General features: G+C 39.8%; 1 protein-coding gene across 5 annotated transcripts in view; it reads right to left on the bottom strand.

The window, feature by feature from the left end:
* Positions 1-4,694: 4,694 nt before the first annotated feature.
* The window catches only part of ROR2 (receptor tyrosine kinase like orphan receptor 2), a 180,488-nt gene continuing 172,605 nt past the window's right edge, over positions 4,695-12,577 (bottom strand). For 4 of the 5 annotated variants that reach the window (XM_056825014.1, XM_016431275.2, XM_001378127.5 and 1 more), the window contains 2 exons: positions 8,256-8,458; positions 4,695-7,426 (listed from right to left, as the gene is read on the bottom strand). In XM_056825014.1, the coding sequence (XP_056680992.1) occupies positions 5,984-7,426; positions 8,256-8,458 (1,646 nt within the window). In that variant the 3' untranslated portion in view covers positions 4,695-5,983. Of the gene's footprint in view, positions 7,427-8,255; positions 8,459-12,577 lie in introns of those variants that run through there. The other variant, XM_016431276.2, reaches the window with a different exon arrangement.

Here is a 12,577-nt window from a genome sequence, read left to right on the forward strand (position 1 = left end):
TAGCCCGTTTCCTTTTCAACGCCCACCTGACTCTCCCTCCCAAGCTGAAGTTTATTTTGATTATGTTTTTATGCCTATTCTGTCCTCCCTTTCACCTGTTCTAGCTGAACTTAATATATTTCTACACCACGGTCTGAGTGTATAGAATTGTGTTCAACCCTTTGATGCCTATGAGTCAGGTTTATGGGATGTTCCTCTCTCTCACCCCTTCCACCAGTTTTGAACACTCTTTAAGTCACACAACTCTGGAATGTAAGATGATGATTTCCACCACTCTCTCCTATACCTATTTCCTTTCTAGGACCATAAAAACAGAACAAAGCCACTCTCAGGCTTTCTGTCTCTTATTTCCCCTTTTCTATGACCTCTGAAGACATAAGAATTCCAAGAAAGCTTTTCATTCTTGTCCCTTTGTTAGCATTTTCACCAAACTGTCTTTTCAGTGTCAAGTGTTGGGATCTCAAGGTGGGAGGAAGCGTCTTACCTTGCTGGAGACTTATCAAGAGCCAACTGAAGGATTTACAAGTGACTAGTCCTGGGACCTCTCCAGAAGACTGTTACTATATCCTAATATCTCTAGTAACATCTACAATCAAGTCTCATCAGACCTGTGAGGGACCTCGCACTCTCGGCCTGAGAGCCAATCTCTCTCTTATCCTAATTGCCCCTGCCTTACTCTTACCCTGACCCTGACCCTTTACTATTTAATTGAGATAGTTGGGAAGGTGAGGAGAAATTCTGAACTTGCTCTGAAGCAATCAGAACCAAGAACCTCCATGGGGCTTAGGAAAAGAGGGCCCCTGCTACCCTCAAACCCCCCCCCCCCACTTCCATATAGCTTGTATTTATTACATGGAATCAAACACAGTCAGATCAGAAGAAGGAATTGATTTAAGAACTTTGATATTCTTGGGGGTATTGATCAGCCATCACCAAGTGCTGTCAGTCAAGGGGGACGCTGGTCTTCCTGGCCGAGCCATGCTGGAGAAGGTGGGGGTCCCCCTTCCATCAGCCAATAGGGGAGACTTCCCTTCAACTCCCCATCACCCACTTACCACAGGGGAATCCTATTTTCCTGAGTTGCACCTTCCGTATCACAGCCCAGGAAGAGCGAGCGAGTCCTGTATGAGTCACTCCACCTAGACTTCTACCGTTCTTCACTCATCTGGTAACACAAATAGAAGCCTCCTGAAGATCTATAAATACCATCCTCAAATAATCACTACAAAGCATTTTATGTCACTTACTATGTGTAAACATTTTTACTGTGTTAAAACACTTTTCACAAATATTCTCATTATCATTTCATTAAATGAATCTCTGTAATTACCATTATATACTTTTCCCCAATTTTTTTGCTTTTGGGAAAAACCATTTATTTCCTGAAAAGTGCCATGAAGGAATTCTTGCAAGGAAACACTATAATAAGGCTTTTTGTGCTGAGAGTAAATGGAGTTTATAACCGATTATCTGGTTTTTTATCACTGTTTACTTGGGTGTCTTATTGAAGTTTTGCTGAGATGACTGTGGAAGACCTGAACTCCTCGAGGTCCTAACATGCCATCTTACCATAATATATTCCTATAAAACAAGCCCAATGATTCTTAAATTACCTTTCTTTGACCTGTTTCTAGTTGTTTTTTATTTTCTTCCATCTTTTTCAGTTTTTTCATTTTGTTCTTATATGTATCATGGAGTCACAAGATCCTCTACTTTATTTTTTCAGGGAAGGACAGATAGTCTATACTGTTTATTCTCTTTTTAAGAAAATTTCGCTCCGGAACTCATATTTCAATTATAATTTCATTTTTTGTCTTTTGCATCATTTCTTCTTACCACTCTTGTTCTTGAGGTCAAGTATTTTTTTCCTCTAAGGCTCTGCTTATACTTGTTATGGAAGTGACCTTCTTTATTGATTTCTCTTGGGTTTTATCTAATCAATAGAATTCTCTTCATTGTTTTGTGTTTTCTTCTGTTGACTCATCTTTTCTGCCTTATCTTTTTATTGGGTCTTTGTTTCAGTGATATATTCCACTATAGTGTAGATGCTGCTGCTGTTCTGGATGTCGATCCTTATTCTCTCCCTGAATACCTGATTTCTTCTGATAGTGCTTGCTCTGGCCATTTCCCCCCCTTCTCTTTGTATAACTCCCAATAAGTATAATATCTGTTTCCTATTTAGACCCTGAAAGTTTTAAGTCAGATATTGGAAATCGCTCTCACTCTAGTCACCCTACCACCCCCATCCCCCTGTGGGTGCCTCCGAGTTCTGAGTGTGGGGTCTCTCTGTACAGTGACTTTAGGAGGGCTGTTTATCTTCCTGCTGCTGTTCTTATTGAATGGCTGGGCCAAAATCTGGTTTCAGGACAATCATCAGAGATAGTCATAGCTTGCTGCTCTCCTGCAGAATCTTGCTTTAGAACCTTTCTCTGTAGCTTGCACTCTCCCATTTCAAGTCTGTTTTCCAGAGTCTGCATTCTCTGGCGGCACCAATATCGTAGTACCCAGAGGCTTCTCATCTATTTATGGGAACTCTCATTGGCTTCCCTGTTAAAGCCTCTTTCCCAATCTCTCTGTGAAGTTCTGGGCTGAGAGGAAGACTTCCATTGCTCTTCAGCTTTCTTCATCAGCTCGTTCCTTTTCCTCATGGGTGTCTGTTGATGCAAGCCTGGATGCTCTCAGATCTTTCATGCTGCCATATTATCTGGAAGCCTCCCATATTCTCAGTGGTAATACTGTTTTGAAATAGTAGAAAAGCACATGAGTGCTTTAGCAGCCCTTAGCCACTGATATCCTCCCTGGGCTTGTAATCTCTCTGCTCACATGATAAGCACACGAGCTTACTTATAACCCGCATGCCACCATGTCTAAAATAAGTCTAAACACTTTAATCAGGTCCTCACTGCAGCTCCTCAGGGTGCCATCAGGTGGGGGAACGCGACCCCAAACCTTTCCAAAGGTAATAAATGTCACAGTGATGTTTTCAATGATGTTATAAATGGCACTAACATTTCTCTTCTACCGCCCACACAGGTGACTTCAATAGTAGTTCTCAAGGCAAAATTGGGGAATAAACTGTGAAATGATTTTCATTTTGCCCTGAATGAGAAAATGACACAATTCTTTGTTTGGGGAATGTGGAGACATTATTTGAGCAGCTTCAGATTTTGCATAGAGTACTGGGCCTAGAATTCAGGAGATCAACTCCAAATTCAGAGGCTTAATAGCTGTGTGACATTGGGGAAGTCACAGCCTCTGGGAGGGCCAAAAAGGGTAATATTCCTAGAGTATTTGCGCATTGTGGCAGGCACATGTCTTTCTCCCTTGGGACTTGGAACTAAAACAAGGACTTTCCAGGCGTTAGAATAGATAAGAAAACGGATGAATCATAATAATATAACTTCAGCTCATGCAAATACTTACTAATTGAGAGCAAGTTTTTTCACTGAACTATCTCCAAGGGGGTGGGGGGGGGAGGCTTTTTTAAGCAAATGAGAATGATAAACCAAAGAAAGAATGACTATCTACTTGAATGCAGATAATAATACCATAAATGTGGCTCAGGTATCATAAAGCCTCCATTTGTCAATAGTTGTCCAGGTTTTACTTCATTGGAATAAACTTACAAGTCATAAAATTAATTATATTTTTAAAACGCTAATATTTAAAAAAGGACTAGTCGCCAACAATTTGTCTCAATGAGAAGCACAAAAGCACCACACAAGGTAAAGGAAGAATAGCCAACAACATTTTTTAAAATGAAATAAATGAAAACAAGGGACAGGATTTTAAAAGTGAAAACAAAATAAGAGGGAGAGGTTGAAATGAGGCAAAATCATTATCATTCTCGATGAGATGATTTGACTCTAAAATGATTTTCTAGTTCTAACAATCTAAGAAAAAGCCTGCCTACACAAGTAGAAAAGGAGACGAAAGATTTCCTAAAAAGTTACAAACCGGTTATGGCAATAAATAGAACATAAACCTTCTCTCCTCACCATCAGGAAAAAGGAACGAGGGCTGGATATGGCAAGGAATTTCGCATCTTGGCAATTATTTGAATTTTACTAGTAATTACATCCTTCATCTCTATTCCCAATTTTGCTGATGAAATTTCATTAGTGTGGTCCACCAATATTAAGAAATTTAGTTCAGGAGTAAAGCTGAGTTCTTTAATTCCCAGTAAAAAGTAGTAAAGGATTCTAGGCATAGAACTATGTTGAGAAGCTGGTATCTTTGCATAAATTAAGCATTGATATAGAAAAAATAATTTTAATTTACATTTTAGTCCAAGTATGATTTTAAGTATCCTGTTATCTTTCATCCTAATAATTCATGCTTAAATTCTTTTCTGCCTATATGTAAAATTTTTCTTCGAGTAAACCTCAAGAATTCAGAGCAATTATGAGGAAGTCTGGTATGAATTAGTAAAAATCAGAATCAGAACTAGAATGCTTTCAAGAAATACATAGGCATTACCTTTGAAGTCACAGTGTCTGAAGATGTCCTTGAAGGGGCTTATTTTAACAAATGAAACTCTAAATGAACAAACCAACCATATAATTAAGAAGTGAGCTATAGAAATGAGTAGTTCTAATGTTTGTCAAGTAGCTTATGCCTTTATATAATTTAAAGACTTGGAAATATTCTTAATTAATTATTAAATTTGAGAGCTTCAGCCTTGAGAAGAGCAATCATTTCCAACATTTTATTGCCACCATAAAAAACAAGAGTCCTCCAGATAAATTAATCAATCACATTTTCTCTGTGAATTTATTGTATCCAACAGATAGTGGATTTACACGTTATGACTATGATGTGTACGAGACACAATGTAGTGTGTATGTGTCTTAATAGAATTATTCATGAAATGAATGGACCTTATTTCCAAATTTTATAAAAATGAACACTATAAAATACAATAAAATTGCATCCTCAAATGGACAATTAAAAGAGTTAAATTACAAAATCATTATTTAGGATGAAAATACTTCAGTGAAACGGTATATAAAATGTAATAAAATATAAATTACATTTGAAGTTCTGTACATGATTTATCTTAAGTAAAACTGCATTCTGTATAATATCTTTTGGACATTCCAAAATCAAGAGCCACTTTCCCTTAAAGTAAAGAAAAGTGGGAAGATAGACATGCAGAATCATTAAAATAATTTGATTGTTCAAATACATGTTTTAAGGCACCAATTTAAATATGTTAAGAAGGCTTCTTTTCATAAACTTCTTTCATATTTGATAACAAACACAGAGCTGCAAAGGTTAGGTTTGCAGCACACAGTATGTATCCCATTCTTGTTTTTGGAGTTGTGAAGTCACTGGAGGGAGAAAAGAGTAATGCAGCCAAGGGGAAAAAGCTTGGATGCTCCGACCTTATTTGGAAACTTCTGGCACATCACTCACTGGGAACAGTGCTCTCTGCTTCTTTAACTGTTTCCTCAGAGTGTTGAGCCATTCTGATCCAAAGAGATAAAGAATCTTTAAGGTTGTTTTTTTATTAGAAAGAAATGTCTATGGCTTTAAAAAAAATCATATGAGGGAAAAGAATAAAGTACACTAAATTGTTTATCCTGGTTATACCTCCCTTCAGTGTTCTCAGAGCAATGCTCTCCTCTCCCTGTCCAGGTTGGAAACTATGGATTAAAAATACAATCACAGACCACGATAGACGTAATGTGCAAGGCTATTCTGCAACATGTTGCACAGCAACAGTATCTTATCTCTCAGAGCAGCCTCTCTCAAGGAGGATTGACAGAAGTAAAACAGCAGTTCTGTATTATCAAGTCTGCAATAATCTCATCAGCACCTCGGGAATAGCATTACTGCTGCATCTAGTATTTGCATTCTGTTTTGTCAATGACGGCCAAACTGTCTGATCAAATCATTGATCGTACAGTCCTTGTAGGGTCAGTTTTAAAAATGGCCCCATAAACAGGCTGAAACCAAATGAAGAGGCCGCCTCCTTTCCCTAAGCTTCTGAGAGAACTTCTGCTTCATCCACCTGCAGATGGGTGTCATTGTCACCTAGTAACTCTGTTTCAGGAACAGAGCCTTCTTCCTCTTCTTCCTGGACAGGATTCTGAGCTATGTCTTCCACTGTATTGAGAGCATCATCGGTTCCCTCTGAAAGAAGGGCTGCCCTGTCAGCTACAGAGGTGTTAGAGGGGGCTGTTGTTACATAGCCTGTACTTGTAGAGCCGCTGCCACTGTGGTGGGATCCCGGCTTGGGGATCATCTGGGAAGGCATCTGTTGAGGGGCCATTTGCATTGGAATTTGGACTGGGTAAAAATTTGGCAAATAAGCACCATAAGCTGGCATTGGCTGATAACCATTCACCGGTATATAGAGCTGAGGAGGGGGGACCATAGGTCTTATTTGCCCTTTCACTGGAATGAACTGGGGCTGAGGGAAAGACTGAGTTTTCTGCTTGGGTCCAATGTATCTAGCATTGCTGACATTGCTCACTGGGCTTGTGCTAAGAGAACTTGTCTGTGTGGTATTGCTTGCCCCAGATGTCTGGGCTGAACTATTGTAATTAGAAATATTCCCCCATGTCCTCAGTCTATTATGTATGTCTTTAAATCTTGGTCTTCTGTTGGGAAATTCATTCCAACACTCTATCATCAATGTATAGACCCAAGGAGGACAGTCATCGGGACAGGGCAAAATCTGCCGATTCCTTATCATCTCAATAACATCCTGGTTAGAATATCCACAATATGGCTGTAGGCCATAGCTGAAGATCTCCCACAACACCACTCCGTAGGACCATATGTCAGAATCAATGGAAAATTTGCCATACATAATTGCCTCAGGGGACATCCAACGGATGGGGAGGGGAGAGTTTCCTATCAGTTTGTAGTAATCGGCAGAATACACTTCCCTAAAAAGACCCAAGTCTGATATTTTTACGCTGAGCTTATCAAACACAAGTATGTTTCTGGTCGCCAAGTCCTTATGGACGACATGGTGGCTAGAAAGGTACTCCATGCCCGCAGCTACTTGTACTACGATATGAAAAAAGTCTGCTGGTTCTAATGTGGATTTAACTGTCTTTTCATCATCAGTGCTTCCCACGTCTGAATGGGGAGATCTCATAACCAAGAATTCATGCAGGTCGCTATGGGAACAATAACCAAAAATCATGCTGACAGGGTGTTCTTTGGTCATGATTCCCAACAGACAGACAATATTTGGATGTTGCAACCTCGATCTCATCATGGCTTCATGTTTAAATTCTTCTCGGAGAGGTACTTCTGCTTTGTCTTTAAGTGTTTTAATGGCTATGATTTGTGTCTGCTCCCCTGGTGTGGTGCCAAAGAGGTGGCCCTTGTAGACTTTCCCAAATCTGTCTTCTCCTAGCTCCTCCATGAACCTGATCGAGGACAGGTTGATCTCCTTGAGTTTGGCCTGAAAGAGAAGCAATTGTGATCATGTAGCTCCTTCATCTGTAGCAACAAATGCGTATTTATACAAAAAAAGAGACTTATGCGCAACACAATCTGGCTGTCGATTTTTGTTTTGGATTCAGTGCCAATTGACTTTGGTCTCCTAAGTGCAAATTTCATTTCCATACAGAGACTGACGTTTCTGTTTGTCAGGAATGCAGGTCACGGGGACTGCAATGAACTTAGAGGGTTCTTTGACTCTCCAACAGACCAGAAGGTGCCGCAGGAAACTCTGGTGAATATTTTTTCAGATAGACTAGCCGTGTCATCCTAGGATACTGCCTCATCACATCGATTCATACTTTCAACCCTTTCCTAGGCAGTTAACAGTCACAAACTTTTCGTTAAATCCTATTTTTCACATTAAGATATTTATCTAAATAATTCCTTAAGTGAAAAAAGGGCTCTAGAAATGGAGGAGGAATCCATGACTTTCCAAAGGCGTATCAGCCAATAGCTAAGAAACATCTTTCTATATACCTTTAGTTACTCTGAAGGGACTTATTTCCTAATGATCTACCCTCTGGGAAAAGAAAGAGAAATGGTGTTAAAGATGAATTCTTTCACTTATAATAGATATAGTCTAAAAAGTAATACATTTGTCATGACATTGCAGAAAAAAGCAAGGCTCATGGAAATTCTAGGACCAGAAGCACAAAAGATTAGGAAGGACAATGAAAAACGAGTCAAGTTCAATTAGTTTAAAATTAATTAAACTTCAGACATACTGTAACAAATAGAACTTTCTGGCATGGGAATAGAGATGGAGCCCATTGTTCAACCAAGGATACCTGTTTGTGCTGATTAATAAGTGGCATTTCCATGTCCTGGCTTGGGGACGCCATTAGCTGGCGTCGCTGAGGGGTGGCACCAGATGCTTTCTGTTTATTTCTGCACATACAGACCAGGAAGAACAAGCACGCGATGACTAATGGGATTGCAATGCTAGGGACCAGGATGTAGAGGATTCCCATTTTGCTGCTGTCCTGGGGACCTGTTAGGAAGAAATAGGAGATTCTTGTTCAGATGACCTTGTTCATGACAACATCTAAATGTGCACAAAATGCCCTTTGAAGCGTCACCCAAAATGCAGCTACACGCAGAGAAAGTACAAACTCGGCTTCCAGATATGTCGGCGAACACACTTTGCTGTATAACAAAGGAAAATTCATCATGACTAAGAATAACTACAACCCCCTGAAGGGAGCTCCCACTGCGTTTTCGTGGCGCAGTGCAGCACCCTTATTTTGAAATGGCGCCAACAGAATGAGATCCTGCCAGATTCTGTCCTCCAAACCCCTTTGGGAAAGGGGCTTCGGGGCGAAACGTGGACAGGGAATCGCTGTCCATCTGGCCAACTAAGAAACATTTCTTAATGCACGTTTCACGAGAGCCCACGCTATCCGAGATCGTTCACCGGTGAACTCAACCCCAGTAAAGGCATCGAAGTCCCTGACATTAGGAAGGGAAGACAGTGGAAGCACGGAATTTTACACGAAATCTTCCAGGGATGTGGCTGAAGTTCTTTGACTTTTCTTAGTTTTTTTGAAAGTAAGGAAGCATCTCCCTCTGTAGGCTTTCCACGGCCAAAGAAATGGCATCATTCATAAAGCGGCTAAATTCTAGTCAGTAAACAGTATAAACAAGAAACTACTTACTGTGTGCACACAGAGCACCGTACGAGAAACAGTGGGGAGGAGATGCAGACTCCGAGAAGCTCTATCACATGAAAGGATGCAAACACGTGATGGGGAACGCAAAGGATAGTGGGAAAATCTGGATCTGAGAAACATGCGTGTCGGACAAACCACTTTCTTGTGGACTGTGGATCATTTCTGTCATTTAGCTTTACTGGTAAACCTGGAGAATGCTTGACATGAATCCCATTGGAGGAGTCAACTGTGGCAATCGCTTCATTTTGTAACAAAAATACGGAGGACAGTAACGCGAAATGATCTGCCCACTTTTGCATGAAAAAGTACCACAAACACAACACTGAACACCCCACTCTTCTGGAGTGGGGCCGAGTGACCTTGTTCTAGGGGGAATGGCAGGAAGACACTGGACGTGGGGTCGGGGGGACCAGGACTGGAGGCCAGACTTTCCCACGTCTGAATGACCCCAAATTCATTTTCAGCTGCCATTTGGGCATCTATAAAAAGGACATCCCAATGCTGGGGGCATATTCCTCACTGGATTGGGATGAGACTCAGTTTCTCAAAAGTAAACTACTTGGTAAACCTTCAAACACAACCTAAAAACAGCCATTGAGAGGAGTCAGCGAAAGGCATGTGGAGAATTCTCGTGTTGGTTTTCTTTGAATGAAGAGGAGCTCATTGAAAGCTCATTACTAGATGGATGGGAAACGTGTTACCACTCCTGCTCTCATCCTCAAATCTACTCAGCAACTCTGGAGAGAAGCAGGCTCTGAGACGCCTGAAAATATCAGGATCCTCCGAGTTCCTGCCAATATCTCTGATCTTTTTTTTCCCCATTTGAATAAGTTAATTTAGTCAATTTAGAATATTATTCCTTGGTTATAAGAATCACATTATTTCCCTTCCTCCCCTCCCCCTGCCCTCCCTGAAGCCGATGCACAATTCCACTGAGTATTACTTGTATCCTTGATCAGAAATTATTTCCATGTTGTTGATGTTTGCATTAGGATGTTCATTCAGTCTACCTCCCCAGCTATATCCCCTAGATCCATGTATTCAAGTAGTTGTTTTTCTTCTGTGTTTCTACTCCCACAGTTCTTCCTCTGAATGTGGATAGTGTTTTTTTATCTTAGATCCCTCCAAGTTGTTCAGAATCACTGCATTGCCACTAATGGAGAAGTCAGTTACATTTGATTGTGCTACAATGTATCCAGCTCTGTGTACAACGTTCTCCTGGTTCTGCTCCTTTCACTCTGCATCAATTCCTGGAGGTTGTTCCAGTCTCCTTCCTTCAGTTCATTATTCCTTTGGGCATACTAGTATTCCATCCCCCAATCGAAGGGCATCCCCTCATTTTCCAATTTTTGGCCACCACAAAGAGCGCAGCTATGTATGTTCTTGTACAAGTCTTTTTCCTTATGATCTCATACCCATCAGGGGTATGGCTGGATCAAAGGGCAGACAGTCTTTTAGCGCCCTTGGGCATAGTTCCAAATTGCCCTCCAGAATGGTTGGATCAGTTCACAACTCCACCAGCAATGAATTAATGTCCCTACTTTGCCGTATCCCCTCCAGCATTCACTACTTTCCTCTGCTGTCATGTTAGCCAATCTGCTAGGTGTGAGGTGATACCTCAGAGTTGTTTCGATTTGCATCTCTCTGATTATAAGAGATTTAGAACAGTTTTTCATGTGCTCTTTTTTGATTTCTTTTTTGGCTTTGATTTTTTTGGCTGAAAACTGCCTATTCATGTCCCCTGCCCATTTATCAATTGGAGAATGGCTTGATTTTTTGTACAACTGGTTTAACTCTTTATAAATTTGAGTAATTAGACTTTTGTCAGTTTGTTATGAAGATTGTTTCTCAATTGGTTGCTTCCCTTCTAATTTTGGATGCATTAGTTTTGTTTGTACAAAACCTTTTTAATTTGATGTAATCAAAATGATTGATTTTACATTTTGTGTTTTTTTTCTAACTCTTGCTTGGTCTTAAAATCTTTCCTTTCCCAAAGATCTGATAAGTATACTATTCTGTGTTCACCTAATTTGCTTATAGTTTCCTTCTTTATATTCAGGTCATTCACCCATTCTGAGTTTATCTTGGTGTAGGGTGTGAGATGTTGATCCAAGCCTAATCTCTCCCATACTATCTTGCAATTTTCCCAGCAGTTTTTATCAAATACTGGGTTTTGGTCCCCAAAACTAGTATCTTTTGGTTTATCATAGACTGTCTTGCTGAGGTCACTTACCCCAAGTCTATTCCACTGAACCTCCTTTCTGTCTCTTAGCCAGTACCAAATTGTTTTGATGACTGCTGCTTTGTAATATAGTTTGAGATCTGGGACTGCAAGTCCTCCTTCCTTTGCATTTTTTTCCCCATGATTTCCCTGGATATCCTTGATCTTTTGTTCTTCCAAATGAACTTAGTTATGGTTTTTCCTAATTCAGTAAAGAAGTTTTTTGGTAGTTCAATGGGTATGGCAGTAAATAAGTAAATTAATTTGGGTAGGATGGTCATTTTTATTATGTTAGCTCATCCCACTCATGAACAATCAATGTTTTTCCAATTGTTTAGATCTAGTTTTAGTTGTGTGGAGAGTGTTTTGTAGTTGTGTTCATATAGTTCCTGTGTTTGTATCGGCAGATAGATTCCCAAGTATTTTATATTGTCTAGGGTGATTTTAAATGGAATTTCTTTTTCTAATTCTTCCTGCTGAAATAGGTTGGAGATATATAGAAATGCTGATGACTTATGTGGGTATATTTTGTATCCTGCAACTTTGCTAAAGTTGTTGATTATTTTGACTAGCTTTTTAGTTGATTCTCTGGGATTCTTTAAGTAGACCATCATGTCATCTGTAAAGAGTGATAACTTGGTCTCCTCATTGCCTATTTTAGTAACTTCGATTTCTTTTTCTTCTCTAATTGCTAGTGCTAGTGTTTCTAGTGCAATGTTAAATAATAGAGGTGATAATGGGCATTCTTGTTTAACTCCTGATCTTATTGGGAAGGATCCTAATTTATGCCCATTGTAGATGATGTTTGCTGATGGTTTTAGATATATACTGTTTGTTATTTTTAGGAAAGGCCCTTCTATTCCTATACTTTCTAGTGTTTTCAATAGGAATGGATGTTGTATTTTGTTAAAGGCTTTTTCTGCATCGATTGAGATAATCATGTGATTTTTGTCAGTTTGCTTGTTAATAGGGTCAATTATGTGGATGGTTTTCCTAATATTGAACCATCCTTGCATTCCTGGTATGAATCCTGCCTGGTCATAGTGAATAACCCTTGTGGTGACTTGCTGGAGTCTTTTTGCTACTATCCTATTTAAGATTTTTGCATCTATGTTCATTAAGGAGATTAGTCTGTAGTTTTCTTTCTCTGTTTTTGACCTGCCTGGCTTTGGGATCAGTACCATGTTTGTGTCACAAAAGGAATTTGGTAGAACTCCCT

The sequence above is a fragment of the Monodelphis domestica genome, chromosome 3 (assembly GCF_027887165.1).
Source record: "Monodelphis domestica isolate mMonDom1 chromosome 3, mMonDom1.pri, whole genome shotgun sequence".
Lineage (NCBI taxonomy): Eukaryota > Metazoa > Chordata > Mammalia > Didelphimorphia > Didelphidae > Monodelphis > Monodelphis domestica.